The sequence below is a fragment of the Struthio camelus genome, chromosome 2 (assembly GCF_040807025.1).
Source record: "Struthio camelus isolate bStrCam1 chromosome 2, bStrCam1.hap1, whole genome shotgun sequence".
Taxonomy (NCBI): domain Eukaryota; kingdom Metazoa; phylum Chordata; class Aves; order Struthioniformes; family Struthionidae; genus Struthio; species Struthio camelus.
In genome coordinates, this window is record NC_090943.1 from 9,201,936 (window position 1) to 9,223,052 (window position 21,117).

General features: G+C 42.9%; 1 protein-coding gene across 3 annotated transcripts in view; it reads left to right on the forward strand.

Annotated features, from left to right (window-relative positions):
* DPP6 (dipeptidyl peptidase like 6) overlaps nt 1-21,117 on the forward strand; it is a 581,229-nt gene that overhangs the window by 141,962 nt on the left and 418,150 nt on the right. The window contains exon 1 of one of the 3 annotated variants that reach the window (XM_068934270.1): nt 4,717-5,528. The exons of the other annotated variants lie outside the window; for them this stretch is intronic. Coding sequence (XP_068790371.1) covers nt 5,328-5,528 — 201 coding nt within the window. The 5' untranslated portion in view covers nt 4,717-5,327. Of the gene's footprint in view, nt 1-4,716; nt 5,529-21,117 lie in introns of those variants that run through there. 3 annotated transcript variants of the gene reach the window in all.

Sequence of the window (21,117 nt, forward strand, 5' to 3'; positions counted from 1 at the left end):
GTACTGCCATCTTACGTACTACTCCCATTACATGAGGATCAGACTTTTGTTTTGCACACAAAGAACATTGATGCATTTATTCAACCACTTGAGGAATATTGAATTATTCTCGCAGTGGCCCAGAAAACTAGTTTTCCCAATGCTTTTTCTAGTCCAGTTTGGAAAGCCTATTTATTTATTTATTTATTGGTAATAGTTGTAAGGCCTAGCAGAGCAGTGTTTGGAGCAATCTTGGTGAGTTGTGTGGCCTGAGAGAAGTGTACCTTTTTGTGCGCCTGGCTCACTCACTGTGCAGTGTTGCATTTCCACAGAATTTGCTTTGAGATTCTCTTAGCAGTAATAATGGTATAAGAAAGTGAACAGATCAGCATACTAATTCTGTAGTCCATGACGTCCTCTGTCTTCAGCAGCACTAGTATCCCCTGTCTTGACACAACTGTATTCATTTCTAGCACATGCATTTGATCAAAAAGAGCGATCAAGTGTATCCAGCGGGACTGCTGACTTGGTGTATTTCACATAGGAAAGAGAATCTCTCTCTTTTTTTGTTTTTTTGGTTTTCTACATTTTTTTTAGATGACACATGACAAAATATGTAGATGACTAAAGCCTCAGGCCATGAAAAATTCACGAATTAGAAGTTTTTAACTTGTCTAACACTGGTAATAGTAGTTAAAATAGTCAGTCTAGGTTTCTTGAGTGCCTGGAGAATTGTTATTAAAACAAAAAAGCAGTGGGACCAATACAGTTATATTAATAAATACCTAGTGACTGTATTAATAAATACAATCATTTTTAAGAACAAACATTAATTTGAAGTTTTCTTGAGTGATATTAGAAGATAATCAGGAAATTTTAAAATTATTGTGAACGTTCATGGGAAAAGCAAAGTCTTATACTCCAACTATTAAAAACATTATTGAAAATATTACTTGCATTAAAATTTTCCCACTAATCAGCTACTCTTAACTATGGCCCCTTGAAAGTTAGAAACATGCTTAGCTATGTCTCCAACAAAAGCTATCTTATTTATGTGTCAAGTTCAAAGTTTAAGCAAGCATAAATTGTTTAATAAGGACAAAAGATGAATAACTGTTCACAATGCTTAAATTCCCTGGCAGTAAGAAATAATGTATTTTTTAATATCCAGGATAAATGTTTGCTAGATTTTTGATTTGCTAGTGTCATTCTGAGAAGACTTGTCCAAAAAGAAGTCTTTTATGTGTTGTTTTACAACAAGTCTTTAGGGCTTGGGTTCGACTTGTTTTTGATAAGTGTTACATTAATAGTGCTCAGATGTGGGCATGCATCTTGTTTATTCAGCATGGAAAAGTGTCATTTTTACCTATATGCTTTAAAGATGTCAGTAAAACATAATTACGTTGCTGCTACGGGGGCTAACAACACACATTAATTTGATGGAAATGTTACTAGTTAGGAATCAAACCTCCATGCAAAACTTTGGATACTGAATTAAATATACAACTAGGAGATGCTTGAGAAAAATGTTTGTTTCAAAATGCCTTGATTTTTATCTTGGGGTCTGTTTGCACGATTTTCCTGTTTGCAGGAAAGGATTTTTCATTGCCTATAAGCTGTGTCTTAAACAACATGAATGTCATGTTTGCACTTCTAAAATATTTTGCCTCTTTAAACTTATTCCACTATACAAGTTGCTTTCTTTTCCTCAAATATCACCACAGGGCAAGTAGTCCTTTTGCTGCAAGGAAGCCACAGTTACTGATATGGTGATTATTTATTGCCATTTTATTCTCATGTTTCACTCCTTCCTGTTGCCTTCTTCTGGCTCCATCCTGTTTTCCGTGTCCTGTTGGTGTGCACACTGCATGACAGTATCTGGTCACATAACCCATACCTTCTAGAGGACCCTGGGCTCAAGCTCATGCACAGTGAAGTAACTATGGAATTGCGAGGAAAGGGAACAGGGCTTTGAGTGCTGAGCTGTGACTCAGTAGCACAGGGTTATGTCCCTCCCCGAGAGAGGCAGACCAGACTACCATAATATATGCTCATAGGGGACAACCTACATCCTGAGATAACTTGTGCACAGGCAGACTGAAGTGCTCTCCAAAGTCCCTAATGAAATCATCTGGGTCCCATATGAGTCAGAAAAAATCCTCCTGCTTTTAATAATGGCATTGACAGACTGGTTCTGGTGAATCTTCTTGTAGTTTATTCGAGACATTTCTGCCTCCAGCTGTCTACTCAGCCCTTCTGCGCAAAGTCACTCTCGCTGTAGCAGAGCTACAGAAGAGCGTGTTGCAGTTCATGATGTAGCATATTGGTGCAAACTGTCTTCCTTCATCCAGTCCAGTACCCAGAGCATGCCGTGTGCTCCCTTCTGCTGTCCCTGGTCAGCCATGGGGCAGAAAGCTGGAATCACGAAAGCTTTTAAATAGCTGTAATTGTTTTTTTCAGGGCAAATGAATCACAGCCTGAAGCTGCATGATCAGGATTTTTGGAGTACGAGGACTGTTTGGCTGGTTTGTTTTTCACTGAGCTTTTTAAGTATTTGGCACTGCAATTTTATGTTCCCTTAATGTCATTTTTCCATGAATTTCCATGCATGTATATGCACTATACGTATATGACTAGACAAACTTCATTATGTGAAATCTTGATTCCTAAGAATTAAAAGCAGAAACTGAATGCATTTGGAATTACGTTGGTCCTTAGTGATTCTTTCAGTTTTGAACTGTTCTGTGAGGCAGAATACTTTCTTTTTTCTGTACTTTCTTTGAGACTTTCTAATTCAGACATTTAATCTGTGGTGTTTTTTCTGCCTGGTGGTTTAGTCTTGCCTTTTTGTGGCTTTCTTTGATTATTCCTTTGTGCCCTAGTTTTTCTTAGAAGTTAAAAGCATATTATTTCTTTTAATTTGATGCTTTTGTTCTGTTTTTTTTTTCCCCTGCTAGTCGTTGGCAATTCCAAATAAACCTAAAGTCACTGTTAATGCAATTTATGATGAGATTTAGCTGAGGTAACTGTCCAGATTTTACTGGTAGTGTGCAGTTCACTTGTGGCAGAAATGTAACTTACTAAGTGGCCCAGCGGTTTCTGGAAAGTTGCCTCTTTTGTGATGTATGTCGCTATGACTTAGAAGCTAGACCTTTGCTTCAGAGCGTTGCGTGTTCATCTCATTTTTTTTAATTAAATGTCAGGATCTCAGTTCTGAAGATCAAAATGATTCTTTCAAGTCCCATCACGAAGGAGGTAGAGCGTGTGTTTGCGTTTTCTCTCTTGATGAGATAAGGTTCCCTTTTCATCTAAATGTTAAGACTTTTCATCCCTGACTTTGAAGACACAAATAAAAAGCAGTGGATGTTTAGATGTAAAGAGATTTTTGATCAGGCGGTTGTTAAAATAACAGCAGCGGAAGAGGATTCCTTAGTTCCAGAACACTTTAAAATACTGTATACATGAGCTACTGTTTTTTTTTTTTTTAAAGATTGATGAAATTAAATATATCAAAGATGGTATTTTCGTAACGGCTAAAACTTTAAGTAAGAACAGAGTTTAAAAACATCTCAGCCGATCAAATGCACTTCCTAAAGTATAATCAAGTTTGTGAGCCGTTTAGCGGTCTCTGGACAGGCACGGGCAAGGTCTGGCTTGTGCTCTGCGTGCTTCCCCCCGGAGGACGCCTGGTTATCCCAGTTATCTCTGGCAAACTTGGAGGTCGAAGACGAGGAGGATGATGCTGTGGGAGGAGAAGAGGGGACTGCAACTCTGCCACTTGCCACTTTCCTTTAAGCTTAAGCATCTGTTGCTATGGCAACGCGGGCAGCACGAATTGTCACCCTGCGTCCGTCCCGACGCGGCCGTGCCGGCAGGAGGCCGGGCGCCCGGGGCCGGGGCCTGCTTCGAGCAGATGCCCCTTTTCTCCGCTAATTAGCGGCCGCGCAGGAGCCGGCGCCAGGCGCCGCCCCGCTGCGCGGCCGCGCAGGGGCAGCGGTGGCGGCGGGGTGGCCGCGGAGCCCGGCCCGGCCCTTTCCCCGCCCGTGCCGAGCCCGCGCTTGTTTATCCGCGGCTGCTGCTGCCGGCAGCCACTTTGGGCGGATTTCCACAGAGGGGCGCTGAAGCACGTTTTAATGCAGCAAAAAGGAATTAATACCAAAATAGTAAGAGACACGATTTACCGGATTTTTCAAAAGCGACAGCGACAACGTCAAAAAAAAAAAAAAAAAAGGCAGCCCTCCCTCCATCTCTTCCCCCCCCCCCCCGCCCGGGCCAGGCGTGGGGAGGCGGGGGAATGAGTGGGACAGGATGGAGGGGACCGGGGAGTCCCCCACTTGCCGCGGCGGAGAGGTGGCCGCTCGCTGCCTCTAGGCAGGTATCGGGGAGGAAGCACGGCGGGGGAGAGCCCGGCCGGCGGCCGGTGCCTGGCCGCAGCCCCGGGCGAGGCGATCGCCCTCGCTTCCCGGCCGGGAGCTGCCGGGAGGCAGCCCGCTGCCGGGCGCACCAGCCTCCCTCCAACCGCCGGGTCCCGCCTCCCTCCTCCTCTCCCTCGCCTTTCTCCTCCCCTCCTCGCTCTTTCTCCCTCACGGCTCGCGATCAGGTGTCTGTTGCTTTTTTTTTTTTTTTTAAGTTGTTTCCCCGGAAAAAAAAAAAAAAGGGAAGAAGAAAAAGAAGGTGCCGAAAAGGAGATCACTGTAGAAGAGCCCTCCCTCCCCAGAAGAGCAACGTGCTTTGAATGAGGCTTCCCAGCCTATTCCACTGTCTCACACACTCTGTCACTCTGCCGCTCTCTTTTGCACACTATTGGTATGCGACCTCGGAGGCGACTGCTCCGCCACCTCAGCCTGGGGAGGCACTGACAGCCAGCGATTGATCCAGCCCCCCCTTCCATTTTTTTTTCCCTCCTTTTTGCAAACACACACGCACACCCCCAAAGCACATTTAATGCTGATCCACTCCGGCGCCATTATCTGGGGTACGTCTTCTTGGAGTGTTTTTTTATTCTTTTTGTTTTTTTTTTTTTCCCCAACACTGGATGGTGCAGCATTCCCGGGGCCTGTGGTGTTACGGCTCGATTGCGTTTTATTATTTATTTATCTATCGCCTCTGTTCTTCCCCCCTCCATCGTTCCCCCTCCCTGCTCTCTCTATCCCCCTGGTTCGCTCTGCATGCTCGTGTAGAGGAACGGGGACAAGTAACCCTCGCTCTCCTTTCCACTGATGCGTGACTGAGACTCGCTCGCGTGTAGCATGCTGTAGCCAAAAAAGAAGAGAGGAGGGGGAAAAAGAGAGAGAGAGAGAAGCGTCTCTCTTTCCCTCCCTCCCCCTCGTTTCCCGCGGATTGACTTCATGGCTTCGCTGTACCAGAGGTTCAGCGGGAAGATCAACACCTCCAGATCGTTCCCCGTTCCCCCTGAAGCGAGTCACCTTCTGGGTGCTCAGTGCAACGAGGAGGACGGCGCAGCTGCCAAGACCCCGCATCCATTGCAACAGGAAAACAGCCGGCCCCGCTTCCAGTACCAGCCGCGAAGTGACTGCGAGGAGGAGGATGTAAGCGCCAGTCTTGCTCCCGTTTTGTTTTGTTTTGTTTTGCACCCCCCCCAACCCTGTCTTGTGTGTGTGTGTGTGTGTGTGTGTGTGTGTGTGTGTGTGTGTGTGTGTGCGCGTGTGTCCGCGCTCGCTGCGATTTCTTGCGAGCCGTCGCCGTTGTTTGCCTTCCCTCCCGCCCGTGCGTTACTTTGCACTCCTCTTCCTTCCCGGGGAGTGCCAGGGCCGGTGCTCGGCCCCCTGACCCGGGCGAGGGGCTCGCCGGGCGCGCCGGCCTCCGCGCCGCCTCCGCGCCTCTCTCACTTACTTCGGGTCTGCCTTGCGCGGCTCTGCTGCTGCGGAGCAGGGCTGGGGGGCGTGGGGCTCGGCGGCTGGGAACAGCAAGTGCAAGCTCCGGTGATCTCCCTCCAAGCGAGGCTGCGAGATGTTGTCTTTCTTTTCTTTTCTTTTCTTTTTTAATGATTATTTCATGTTTTCACCCTTTAACACTCCCCCTGGGGCAGAAGTCTTCACCTTTTACCTCTCTCCTCGCTTTCCCGGCAGTCTGCCGAGCCTGGCCGCGAGGAAACTTTTTAACCCCTGAGCAGCCGTTGCTCGGGCTCGGCTCCCTCCTCGCCTCCCCCGGCCACCGCCGAGGCCCCGGGCGCCGCGGACGAGCTCCCGCGGGGAAAGTGCAAACTTCGGCCGCGCACCTTCCGCTCCCGCGCTGCTACTGGGAGTAGCGACTTCAAAGGGTGCATCTGCATATTGCCTTAGTAACGAATGACTCACCCAGGCCGCCGGCTCGCTGCTGTGGCTGATGGAGTTAAACTACCTTGGGTCACTTGCTCCTAGTTCTGTCGGGGAGGGAAGGAGCGGATTTAGGAAGTGGGGAGATAAAGAAGGGCCAGCAATGGATCAAACCGGTCAGCTCCCCATCTCTGGTGTGTTTTTAGGTTTGCAAAGGGGTATAAGAATGTTTTGCCTATATGGAAACACACAAGGGGAAGCAGATGGCCACAGTTCAGAATATAATATTTCTGTCGGTTAAAAGTACTTCTTGCCCGATTGGGATGCACCACTAGTTTTGCTCTAGTTCTCAAAGCCTTCCTAGTAAAGTCACTGCTTAAAGTCGAGGTAGCAGGTCTGGCTTACTGGGAGGAGAGAGTTGTGCTGGCAAGGGAAACTTGCGTGATTTGTCTTCTAATTCCCTTTCCCTTTTCACACCGCTTCTTAAAAACTTTCATGGTCGATAGAGCAAGCGCACTTTTGCCAGCGAGAAGGCAAATTGGCCTAAAAATGCCCCGAAGTGATTGCCGTGCTGTAAGCCTCCAGGGACCAGCACTGACAGGAACTCGAATTTACTTTTCTCTGTGAACTCCTGACTCTTAGTGCTGGCCCTCCATGGCCTGGCCGCTGCGGGCAGGGGCCCGTCGCAGTGCCAGGGCCCGTGCACTCACCCCGGCCCTTCCCGGCATGGTGGGGGACACGGGGCCCGGTGAGGGGCTGGGCTCTAGATGTCGCTGCGAGCCAGCGGAGTGCCCGCTGCCGGGGCTGGGCTCAGGCACATTTTCCTCATTATTTGACTGTTTTAATTTCAGTTTCATGGGTTTGAAGACGGCAGATGTCTGGAGCCGCTTCTCTGAGCACCAAAAGCGCTGAGGCGAGAAGCAGAGGATGCAGTTTAGCAAGTGCAAGTTATTTGTGCTGACAGGCTCTAAAGTATTATTATTAATAATAAGAATCATAAAAAGCTATTAAAAGAACAGGCATTTTTTCTTTCCCCTGGCTTGGGGGGGAGGGGGCTTTTTGTGTTGTGTGATCCGTAAAGAGGAAGGTGTCTGCCTAGAGGTGCCCTGCAAGGAAGTGTGTATAAAATGGTCAGAAACAGGGGTTGAGGATGATTTCTAAAAAGCACGTGGACACCACGCGTGAATTACTATTCCAAGGAAGGGGACATCTGTCTGAGAAAGTTCAGCGGTCCGGAGACTGGGCAGCTTGGGGTCAGGGTCTCTCTGGGAGTGTCATTCAGGTCGAAAAGAGGCAGACGTGATAAAGCCAATGGCAGTGGCTTTTTCAAAGCGTCTGTTGCAGGAGGAAGGGGTCGTGGGCAGGAGCGGAGTGGACGACTCCGCGGGGCAGGAAGGCAGGCACGGAGAGGAGGGGCGCGGGAGCGCGGTAGAGTCCCCAGGCCTCCCCGTCCGGGGCGGGCCGGGCGGAGCTGTCCGCGGTGCTGAGCGCGGCGGGCGGAGCTGTCCGCGGTGCTGAGCGCGGCGGGCGGAGCTGTCCGCGGTGCTCAGCACTACGGAGCCCTGGAGGGCAGGGCGCGGCGCCATGGGGAGCCGGCCGCGGATCCCTGACCTTGACCACGGCGAGATCAGGGCACAGAGAAGAGATTTTTCTGCTGCCCTCGAGCTGGTTGCTGGATGCCAGAGCGATGGCAGCAGACAAGCTAGCCCAGGACGAGCTAATGCTGCTCTGGGCATAAAATCCTCAAGGGAAAGTGAAACGCGAGGCAGACACCAGCCAAAGATGGGTGGATGAAGTGCAAAGGAGGGCAATCTCTTTGTATAGAGTGCCAGTGGCACGTGCTGTAGCTTATCATGGGGAAGGGCGTAACACATTGGAAACCCCTTTCTAAAGGGGTTAAACTTCCAGTTTCAGTTTTACACGAAGGCTGTAACGAAGCATTCACGTTGTCTTTCCTCCTTCAGCATCAATTTAGTAGGACAAACTAGAGCTTAGGAATAGAAACAAAGTTTTGTTGCTTGACCACATACGAAATACCAAAACAAACATGAGAACGAGACTATTCTGTTTCTAACTTAGTTATGTGATTAATAATCACAATGGAACTGAGTTTATTTTATGGGTTACTGATGATGACTTTCTGTATTGAAATATATGTGCTGCATTCAGTGCTATATTTTTAAGCAGCAGTACAGACCTCAATGCAATACAAAACAGATGAAAAAACAGGATCTTGTCTTTGAAGGTCACAGTATTGTTAGTGAGCATTTTATCCATTGGAAATACTATTGATAGAAAAATACTAGAAGAAACTTACATGTATCTAAAGAGGAAACAGTAACTGTGTATTGAACAAAATTAAAAAACGTGATTTAATATGACAGCTGTTTAATTCATTTTCGTCCACCAGTAAGAGTGAGTTGCAAACATTATTTTTGTAACATAAAAGTGTAGCAAAGTAGAAGTCATAACATACTTTAATATTTTAACAAGTTCTTAGGAAATTTCAAATCATGGTAGATATATGAGAAATCATGTACAATAGACATAAGTTTTTAACAAAATGTGATTTAAATACTGCAAATTCTCCATGTTAAAAATTAGCCTGATCAGACAATTGTGTTATGAGAGTGAAGAGAAAAGTACGTCCTGTATAAAGGACTGCAGGAAACCACTTTCCGATTAGCTCTGTGGCACTGTTGATACTGAAATTATTGCAAGAGTTGTAAACATAATTCTGATGACATTTTTTTTGATTTGTTATAGTGTTATCTTTTGACTACATTTATTTGGATATGAGACAGTATCTATGAAGAATGTATGTAGAATCTTCTGTGATGGTATAGCACATTATTAATAATTTCAGTAACATTTTTATCCTTTTTAAATTGATGAAGTTAATGCTTTCCATACTGTATTGTGGAAGAGCTTTTTTCCCTAGATGTTGGCTTCAGAATTTTTTTCCATAAAACAGAGCTTTTTCATTTTTTCCAAGCTTATTCTGCTACAGTGATTAATGAGTTTAATTTTTGCAGGCAACTGCCAGGAGGTGCTGAGTAAGATGTATCATGCTGATTGTGTATAACCCTGCTCCTTTTAATTACTGGGATGATAACAATACATTAATCAAGTGCATAAGAAATTCAGCACTTTGCTGTAACACTGAATATTGATCTATTTTATAAGGCAGTGACTATAAAATGATGATCACAGAAGTCCTGTTTAAATTAAATTTTGAATGATAAGTTATATGTTAAAATTATTGAACCCTGCATTGAAATGTCATAAAACTTTTCTATATAAAGACCCATATGCTGCGTTCTTACAGGTTCATTACTTAGCAAAAACTGCTACTGACTTCAATGGGAAACTTAACTATACAGAAACTGCAAGATCCAAAGCACGGCACCTATCATTAGTGTGAAAACTGGAATATTATTTCCATAACCATATTCTAAACTATTTTTTCTTCATTTCATTTTCTTAAAACTACATTGACTTTGTATTGTACTTTACTCTTTTTGCAATTGCTTATTTGGATTGATTTAAGTTTTGAAAAGTTCCTTATTCAGATATAAACGATGATAATTTTTTAATACTTCAGTAGAATTGTTTTTGCTCCTCGAATAAATTAAGATCTAAGTAAATCAAAGATCATTTGTTAATAGAGTGATTCTGAGAAAGTGAGTATCAAAGACATCAGTATAAAAAAGTGTAATTTGGTATGTGAGAATTGCTGTTGTATGTAATTGAAAGTGTTAATTTTCAGGTCATTGTTTGTCTCATAGGAAGAGATATCGCCTTCTAGTAATGTGTGTCAAGGACAGCGTTTTAGCAAGGTTGATGTTTCAAAAGTAGTTTGTCCTTTTCCCAAGAGATGAATGATTTTACTTTGTTGAAGGATTGGTAGAGCTATAGGAATCTTAAAATTGCTGTAAAATGCTGGAGTCTGATACCTAAAAGTATATCTACAGGTCTAAACTACTGTGTTTACTTGCAGAAATTACTATTGTTTAAGTCTATATCAGTCTCTTCTTCTGTCTCTTCTTGGTGGGTTCTTGGATGCTGAACTCTGTTGTCCTACAATCATTAAGATTTAAAGGGGTTGGAGTAGTACTTTCAATGAAAGTAGCATTATATCCTACTGACATTCTGTAAGCCTTTGAAAATAATAAACATTACAGCTTTCTTCCTCCAAACGAAATAATGATAAATCTTATAAAAATCATGGTTTGTATTTGCAAGGAAGCCCGTCGTATCTTTTGTGATTACCAAATAATGGGCACTAATATTGAGGTTATATGGTTTTTATACTTTTTTTTTGGCTTTATAGCTAATATTATAATTAAACAGCCTTATGATATTTGTTGTCATCAGTTTAAAGTTAACCTCTGTTTCTGCAGGCTTTACTAAATGTGATGATGATGATGCATGCATTTAAAAAAAAAATGGCAAGGGAGAATGTATTTTTAAGCATTCAGGAATAACTGTGTGAAGAGGCTGACTCATCTCTCTAATAGTAGTGAAGTGCACAATAAATTGGGATACCTCAGGTAGAGTACTCAGCTCACGTTCTTTCTCTTCAGCTGGTAGAAGTTAGGACAAGTGCAGACACAAGACACCAAGCCTCCAGTCAGAGCAGCTCGTATTATCTTCCAAAGGGCTTCCCAGGACATTGGGGTGGGGTGGGGGGAAAGCAATGAATATGTGCAGCTTTCCATTCCTCAGAATGATTTGATTTCATAAAAGGCCAGAAAGAAGAGACAATTCTCAGGGTGCTCATCACAGCTTAGAAAATTCTCTTTGAGAGTCAGAAGACTTTGTTCCTTGGAATAGAATCCTTCATATTAATGTAGGCTAATAGGTTTATACATTTTCCGGTCTAGAAAAATCTCTCTTTAAAATTCAGTAATTTCGAGTTGATTTTACTGGGATTTTGCCTAATACCTGCTGGCTGATTTCCAGCACTTTGATGTGATATACATGCGTTTTCATCCCGTGACCAAGGGGTGGCAGTGTGTCTTGATTACACAGTTTCTATAGAACGCTTGGCATTATATTACTTTTTATAGTAAAACACTAACTGTTAGTTTACATAGTCATCCCTGTATGTTAGAGTTATTTACTTTCTCTAGGTTTGACTGACCTGTTGAAAATTTGGCAACTCTATCTCTCCATTAGGTAGCCATGTTTATTTTCAATGTTCATCAAAAAAGGTTCAACAATGGTTTTAAATGGTCCCGCATGGGAGAAGGAGGGAAAAAATGAAGCCTTTCTTCTAAGAAAATGTTTATCTTTTCTCCCAGAAGAAAACAAAGAACAGTGTCTCCCCCAAAACCTTTTACACTCATGTTGGGTGATACAGTGTAAGTTTTCTAAAGTGCACAAATCATTTAGGTTAGTAAATCCCATTTAAAAAAAAAAGTGATTCATGATCAACTCCAACAATATATATTGGAAAATCCAGTTCTTACTTAGGTGCATTCTTATCACTTCTATATCTTTGAAAATGTTACCTGTAGTCATTAAATTACAGATGTTCTTATTATGTGTCCAGTAATAATGATATTCAGGGTGGATGAATAAACTGAGTTAAAACATACATACAGAGTCTTTGCACTAGACTATGTGAAGAAACCTAGTGTCACCCAGTGCTATACTACCATATGCAACTAATAATGACTGTAGGAATATGTATGAGATGGACAACGTGCACATGCGTTTTTCACAGCACAGAGCAGTATAGGTGGGAACAGATGGAGAGGGGAGTAGTACAATCCAATAAGATATTCTGAAGGATGAATGAGCTGTATTTTTTGTGCAGAGGAAACATGCACTGTTCACTAGTTCTCTACCTGTAGAGTGTCTGAAAACTTTCATCTCCTTCATTCAGCTGGAGTTTTAGTTATTTCTCAGGTTTTAAGCACTTTGAGGTAGAGATCTTTTTTACTTTGCTTTGTCACAGTAGCACTTGAAAGTCTTATCAAAGATTACAGCGAAGATTAACACTGTTGCTGAGCCTCAAGGGCCTCCTAATGTGGAACCAGGGAGAAAGGAGAGGGGAGAGTTACTAGTCCGTTTTGCAAGCAGATGGTGAGAGAGCAGTAAGTGATCCACTTGCACATGTGCATAGCTAGTCACAAAAGCTGAGGATCCAGAGCTCCCAGTCATTCTTCATATCCGAAAACCTCCCTCCTAAGCTGATTAATTTTGTTGTTTCCTGTTGGAATATGAAGGAATTTGAAGGACACCACAGACAGCGGGGCAGAGCCAGCTGGTGAAACACAGTACCACCAACAGACTTTTATCCCAGGGTTTATTCTGTTGGCAGGAGGTTATGCTGCACTATTTCAGTAAAATGGTTAAAAACGTTGACATGTAACTTTTGCTGCTAGTCAGCTAGGAGCATATGATGTTCTCGTTTAAGCAAAGCAAACAATGTACGAGGTAATGTGAAAGAGGCCAATACTTTTGAATCTCTGCTGACAAAATCTTACCAGATTTCCAATCCACACATTTTTTTAGTTGCATATCACTTGCATAGTGTAAATTATTTTCCTGTAAAAAGATGCTTGTTAGTAGAGCTCTGCTGTTACAAAGGCTCGTCCAGTTGTTGTCTCTATGCCTTTGAAAAATACATTTAACATTATTATCTTCACTTTGCAGATGGAAAATCAGAAGCTGAGTTGACACATTTTCTCAGAGACAATGTGCCTCAGCTCTAAGACAGTGGCAGAGCCAGAATAGCCTCATTTCTTCTGACTCAGTGTAGTGCCATGTTCACTTAATTACAGTGTGTTGTTTGCTATGTCTCAGCCCTGCGAGCTCTTGCAACTTCTGGTTGTGAGCTGCAGGGGATTTAAGAACACAAATAATTCCACTGATTTCCAGGATGTTCTTAGAGGCTTAACACCAATTGTGAAGTCTGGCACGCTTAATTCTTTGTTGTGTCAAGCACTCTTTAAAGACAATCTTCATGTACCGTTTCAGATGTCTGAGGTTTTCCTCTAGCTGTTCTAGGGTTTGGGGGTTTCTTGGGGGAGAGGCAGATTTAAGTAACCAAAAGGAAGGGTAGGAGTATCTTAATACTGTTTAATTGTAAAATATTTTGGGGGAGGGATTAGTGAGTGTCTTTTTTCCTTCTGTATTTGTCAATAGCATCTGCTGCAGCATTTCAAGTAGATATAGCTCTAGGCAGGCATCGAATCCAAATGCAAATTTCTTCCCAAGCTGGCTCTCTGGAGAGTGCAGAACTACACGAAATGGAAAGGCTGTAGTGGGAAATGCCAGGTAATCCTAGCTCTAGTTATACCACAATCATCTGTCATTTGTTTGTGACAAAACTATGTATGTGTTCTTTATTTTCCATTAAAATGAGCTCCAGCTCTCTATAGACGAAAGTAGATTTCATATTTTGGTTGGAGGAGGAATGAACCTCAGAGAGAATGAGCAATTACAGTTATTACTGCAGTCTGCAGACCACAGTTCTGAAGACACTTGGTGAGTGGAGCCAGCAGCAGGTTTACACAGGATTCCTCTGCCTGCTGCTTTCCTCCTGTTCTGGCAGGGGGCAGTGAGAGAGGATGTCAGGCATCTGGGCAGCAGCAGGAGGCCAGTTACCGCCTGTTTGTCTTTCTCAAGGGTATTGTCAGTGGTTTGCAGAGCCCAGTCATGTAGAATTTGTGTCTGTGGAGAAGAACTCAAATATCCTGCAGTGCCTCTTGCTAGTGTGGAGTAAAAAAAAAACTTATCTCTCAAGCCAGCCTTTGGCAAAAGAGTAGTATGGACTGCTGGCAGTAACAAAACAGACATTGATGCCTGTGCCAAGGTCATAGAAAATCAATCTGGTGGCAGCTACTGCTGGCACATAGGGTGGTATGGGAGGTGGCTCCTGGATGGCTCTTCCAATTTGCTCCCAAGTCCTCCCAGTGCCTCAACAGCCATAGAGGCTGCAAGTTCAGCTTTTCCCTTCTCCATCCCCCCCAGCCCTACCTCAGCCTTTGACCCTTATGGGACCAAGGCTCAATTTTGTTTGCACTTCTGGGAAACCATGAGTCAGTTTTTCCTCCCAACCTAACAGGTGGCTGTTGGCAACCTTATCTCTCTCTCCTCTGGTGCCTAAAGATGGATCTCCCAGAAGAAACCTTGGATGGCTTCTCTCCAGCCACTCCACAGTGCTCTACCCTCTGGCATTGTAGAATGAAAATTTCAGTTGCTTCCTATCTTCCCTGCCTTCCTGCCAGTGCAGGCAGGTAGAGTTATCTAATATTCCAGAGGAACACGAGGAGCCTTGCAATGGAAAGGAAGGAGGATGTTGGGAACTGCCTAAATAGCTGGATGTTCCTTATTTGTATTGTGCTTGACCCCTTGAGTAAGAGACTGATTGTCCTAAGATAAGGTTAGTGCATACACAGCTCTGAGATTTGCACAGGTTGTTCATGGGGTTATGTTGCATGTGACTGTAGAATCATATCTTTATTTGATGGTCATTTATTGCTAAAACCCTTCTCATGTTTCTGGATAATCTATATTACATATATTTTGTTTCTGTTTTTGTTTCTCCTGTTTTCTTCAGGTGCCAGAAAAGAAAGGGAATATTTTAATGACAAAACATCTCTCACAGTGTTGATAGGAATGCTGTAGAAATCAACAACGATGTTGCCATAGAGACATAAATGGTTTATCGTGAACCAAAGATTTCCACTTCTGCTAGTGTTGCTGTTAGGCATAGTGAATACAAGTACTTTATTGGTACAGTTCCTCATTATGTCTCTCTATCCTATATCAAATTTTTTTTTTGTTTTTAGTTTGGGCATTTGTCATCCCAAATACAAGAGTGGGCACCTGGAGAAAAAGCTAAAGGTATTACAGTGCTTCACAATGGTGTCGCTAATAAAATGGGCCCTGCCTGAAATAGCTGCTTCATTCGCCTACAAACTGCAGCACAAACAATACTTGTCAAAACACGTACTGTGATTTTTTGCAAACAGGGTGATTAATAAGGACTGACATAGCCAAGGTTTTGGATCACGGCAACCTGATCTATTTTATTTGCCTTGTTTGTGCTGTCCATGACAGGGTTCTATATGTTTGGAAGAGGATTCTTTAAGGAGTGGAGAGATCTCACTGATTTATGGACATATTTATATACTGTCTATTTGAGGTGGCATGGACCTGTGGTAGCACACTGGACTGAACATTAGGAAAACCTGATGCTCCTGGATCTGCCACTGACCTGCTGCATGACCTTCAGCAAGTTACTCACCCTTCAGAGGGCAGGACTGGCAGCTGCTGGATACCGTATAGGAATCAAGACCCTGACTTCATCTGTGGCTTTACTGTGGTACTGCAGAATTAAATCATTTCTGCCTTTGGCTAAAAGCTTCAGGCTAAAAGGAACCCATAGAAACATGAGATTGTTAATAATTAGCAGCGCAGTCATTAATTCTGAAAGTGGAAACATTTGTGGGAGCTTTGCTAATAACTAAAACAAGCCTAATTGTACTTGTTTATGGTGGTCTAAAGGTCTTTTTCATTGCAATGTTTCACAGGCAGTGCCAGGAGCTGATAATCACTATAATGCACATTTTTCTTTTAGCTAAGAAAAGCTAATAAGCGTCTGTAGTTTTGAAAATGTCAGTTTGAGCCAAAGTGCATGCAATTAGATAAGGATAATGTAGCAGATAATAAGAAGATACATGATGCTGGATGAGTAGTTATCAGACTATTGTGCTGTGGCTGCTAAAGTGCTATGTGTCATATAAAAGAAAGTAGTTGCTAGTTGAGGGAAAACATGCCACAAGTTGTCAGAGATGGAAATGTGAGCTAATGTGGTAAAGTAACAAGGTTAGTCCTTGGAGAGTGTAAACACGCATTTCAGGCTCTTGATAAATGGAAGGGTTGTTTGGGTTAAAAGTCAAATACTTAGGAAGGTGGGAAAGGCCACTGAGAAAAAAAAATGGGGTGTAAATATGGAAGAGAAGGGCAGAATGGAATCATTTATAGATGCTGTCTCTAGGGTTTCTTTTATCCTATTGTCAAAGACTGTCTGTCTTGTGTGTGTGGTATCTGGGTTATTCTGGCAACTTTAGCATGTTATAACTTTTCTGAGACAACTTCTTTGCCTGAAAGGACACGTAGCCTTGATGCATTGATTATGAGGCTGGATGTGAATTTTTCAAGTGGTGTCCTCAGTTTAATTTGCCACTGGGAGAAAGAATGAGGGAGACTCCAAAAGCAAGAGAAAGCAGGAGAAGGATGAAAAACAGAAAAAGGACAATGGAGGGAAAGAAGAAAGAGTAAAGCTATGATACAGAGAACTGGTTGCCAGCTCTGATCCTGGAAGCATCTTAATGGGAAATGAAGAATTTTGCTTCAAAAATATCTTTCTGCTGTAAGGAAAAAATATTTTTTGAGGCTGAGATAGAATATTCCACCTCTGCCATTTCCTCCTCGTCAGGAATTAGCTCTGGGTAGCAGGACAGATTTTCCCTAATCTGGGAGAAGGGGATTTTTGAATCTCATATTTTACTGAATCATCTCTCATCCTTATCCCACCTCGATCAAGTGTTCTGTTGTCTCCAGAGGTGAAACGTTGCATACTATTTCTTACATACTTTGGTTCTATGATAACTTTTACAAATGTTTTCTCCTCTTTATAATGCATTAAGTTTTTCGTATCCCTTATATCCCAATATGTCCCTTTTTGGTGCAACTTCTACCTAGATCAGCAATGTTTGTGTTACGCAGTTGTGCAGAAGCATGTATTTGATTGATAGCTGTGTTTGGAGTAGTCCCAAGGAGTAGTCCCAAGTAGTCTCCTTACATCCTCAGGCTTCACTTAACAAATGGGATCTGATTGCTGAGAGCATTATCAAGCGCAACCTATGTCCCTACATGATTGCAGTTATGTGGCTTTTCAGACTGAGTCTTCATCTTCCCTAGCTCTTTACTGTTTCGCATGGCTACTCAGCTGTGAGGTCTGGACTTGAAAGGCATGTTTTCCATGCCCTTGTCTCCTTGAATCTCAGTCGTTCTGGTAGTCTTTGTCCAGCTCTGTTAAAGTGGGTTTGCAAGGATAGAGTTGGTAGCGTGGACTTGGGTCAGGTTTCTGGTAAGAAAGCTCACAGAATGCATCACTGAAACATTCACTATCTATGAGCATTTGAGCTCAATGTGGATTGAAATTCACTTCCTACGAATGTTCAAGGAAAGGCACTTGGCACATTCCCAGGAAGTAAATTCAAAGGTTGTGCGAACGTGGCCAAAAGGACTCTCTTTGTGGGCTTTTGTTTTGTTTCTGCAGTTCGTCAATAGTAAATGATATACGCTCCTCACTAACCTGTCCTCCTCCAGGGACTGAGGCAAGCTTGATATTAGAGGAGAGAGAGAGGGGAGGAGATCAGCTCGTCTCTCATGTCGGGTCATGACCCCACTATCTTAGCTACAGTCTTTTCCTCCCAGATACAAGGATGCTCCTAGCAACAGTGCCACCCTGTAGTGGCTTCCTCCTCTTTGCATGAGCTAGAAAGAAGTGCCTCACAGTACTGGGGAGAAAAGGTGAAGGTTAAGAGTGAGATTAAAGTCAGTTTAATCTCACCCTGCATGTGAAAACCCTCAAGTTAGAACCATGTTCCTTCACCGTTTCTTCCTGTCTGTGCTGAGCTGAAGCTTTTCTGGAACTGCCTTTAGCAGGACAGCAGAACACTGGTGGACTGGAAAGATATGTAAGAATGCCATAGTCAGCTTTTCAACTGTGCAATTTAGTATAAAATGTAGGAAGCAGCAGTGTGAATCAGAGGATTGAATTTGCTCTGAAAGTTCCACAAAAGACTCCTCTTTTGCTAAAGACAGATTGTGCCAGTCCAACCTGAAAAACTGTAATTTAATTTGAAAGCACTGTTCTGCATTCCTTTTACCTGATCTAGATTGGTGACGAGCCATAAAATTTCTCTGTGGTCCACTGGAGTACAATAGATGAGAATTTCTTAACTTCATAACATGATTAAAAGAACTCCAAAAGCATATTATTAGCAAGGCTGCTGGGAGACAACTCAATCAGCAAGCGCCAGGTGCCTTATAAAAGGCTTAGTGAGCATTGATTGAATGGGAGAGGTTGAATGCTGAGACAGATATTAATTGAGGGGAAGATTAATAAAATATAAGGCTTTATATTTAAAGTAACTTAAAGAACAAGTGATAGTAATGTGTGTGATGGAGTTTTTCCCAGTTTACCACAATGCCATGAAGATGAATTGTACAAGGATCAATGTATCTAGCGGTAGGGAGTGAGATCTGTGGGGCTGATTTTGGCAACAGCCCGCTCCTGTGTTTTTCTTTAATCCAGTGCCTCGGATGCCACCAGAAAGCAGAAAGGAGGAAATTGATTTTAAGGATACTGCCTGTTTCTCACCTGGAAACTCATCTCCTCCAGTGTGCTGTGTCATAAACCAAAAACCAAATCCACTTTCATGAAATGTTTGTGAGTGATGAACCATTTCAGGATCGTTCTGTTCTATTTGAGGCATTTCTATAAACAGAAGAGGGGTGATTGATTGACTCATTGTAAAATGTATGCTGGGAATTAGGGACTACCTTTCCTCTCTGTCTCTCTCTCTCTCCCCCTTTCTTACAGGCTGGCTGTGACTTTACAAAGAGAAAAGAGAATGGGGACGCTTCTATTCTAAGTTTCTGTTCTGTTTGTTTTCATGAATGCCCAGAGAGAGGTGTGTCAAGGGGCCTGATTTTTGGTGAATGGCCAGCCAGTTTTCTGGAGATTGAACCTGTTAACCTCAGTTTGGATGTTCAGAATCTTTAAGGCTGGGTGAAGAAACCTGGCTGCAGCTTTTAGCGTAATGGGTTATTAATGACGGAGAGTGAGTCCATTGATATCACTGAACTTGCTAATGAAGCCTTAAAATAAATATCTACCATAGTTAGTGCTTACTTTTCTTTTCTCGTTATAGAGCTCAAGGCACCTCAGCAAGGTACATTATGCTCAGAAAATTCATCGAAACGTATTACTTACCCCACAGTGATGTAATCTTCAGAGATCCTAAATGGAAATGCATGTGCTTGCGGAAAGGCAAAGAGGCTTTTTATGCTAAAGGATTCTCTTATATAAGTGGGCGATATTAGAATTTTCTATGACTTGCTCTCTCTCCCCTTTGCTGGTAATGGTGGAAATGAAGAACCTGTCCATTCTCTGGATCTAGAAGAAAGTTTCGTTGTCAGCGTTCCCAGCATTATTCTCATTTAATTTCTATAATCATTGCTTCTCACTTATTCAGGTCAATGGGCCCCTTGCCGGGGGGAGAGGACAGTTTCTTAAGATGAAGGATAAAGAATAAGTGTTTGTAGTCTGGCCATAAATTGATTTAGACTGGCAGCTGTAAGACTTCTAGGGTCTTGAGCATTGAAGTTTTGGAAGAGCCTTCCAGTAACAGTGGGCAAAGATAAAAGTCATAACTGGCTTTAAGGTGAATCTCAATAACTCTATTTTTATGGGATTATATACTTGCCCTTGGTAGCAGAGAAACCACAAGGTCCCCTCTTACAACTAAATCCATTAGTATTTTGCGTGCAGCTAATGAAGAAGTCTCTGCCTCCAGCTATGTAACAGGAACTTTAGTTTTAATTATGCAGGATAAACATCTTTCAGAAAGATCTCCTGATGGGGATAAAGGCTATTATTACCCCCAATATTTATGAAAACAGTTATTGCAGTAAAGTGGGTTATAAAGGGTTGAATCTATCCTGTGCACACATTTTTAAGTTTTTTTGGTCAAGTTTGTTCAAGATTCCCTGTACTGCTACATTTTAAACAAACCGTGTCAGACTTACCAGGCATTTGATCTTTCTCTAAAGATTTCTAGCTACCCTTCCTGTAGTCCAAACACTTTTCTATTTCAAGAGGCAAAATGTTAAGAGGTCTGTCTCTGCAAGGACAACAGCATTTACATGATGCATTTACATGAACAGCATTACATCTGCAAGCTTTTACTTGCAGATGATCTGCGTGGGCAAATCTAGCTCAGAGCAATTCTTTTTCCCTTATTGTTGTGGAGTTATATGATCTTGTTTCTCCAAAGTGCTTTGCTCTAGCTTTTTTTACACCAAGTACCAGAGTCCTCTACACGTAGTACTTCACCTATCTCAGTAATGGAGATAGAACGCAAATGAAAAGCCTAGGGCTGAGAGGCTATTGGAAGAATATCAGACAGTTATTTTGTTTTATATAATAGGACCACAGCAGTGTATCCTGAATACAAATTATCTCCAGATTATGTGAGTTGCAGATTTGAATATCTGAAAAGATGGGAGTAGATCCCTACATACAAATGATCCAGAAAACTTCAGAGTCTGACTGACCATTATTCAGTGTCTCCTTTTTTTTGATCTAAAAGTTCCCTGCACAAGAGCTTTGCTGTTTGTGTGTGACCAGAATTTCCCTGCAGCAAGCACCCACGTCCACCTATGTCTCTTCATGAACCAGAAGGTAGGCAGAAGTAAGCATAAGAGTTTCCTTCACCTAGGAACACATATAGTGCCCTTCAGTAGTTCATTGGATTGTGTGTGCTCAGGGTGGGTTTATGCACGAGAGCATTTGGGTCCCTTATAAAACACTGATTACTTCTGAAACTCTGATGGGATTAGGAGAAACTGCCCGCTTGTACCACATAATGCTTTAGCAGCCATGAAATTCATCCAGTCAGGGAGAAATCTGGGTTCAGTTCTCAGCCTTGTTCAACCCCCCGTCTCCCAGGACAAGCTCTTGGCTGCAGACCCCAAAGAGCTCTCTTCTCTCTTATCTTTTTGACATCAGAGAAGCTTGTGAATTGGGAAGGAAACTGAGGGGGAGGCG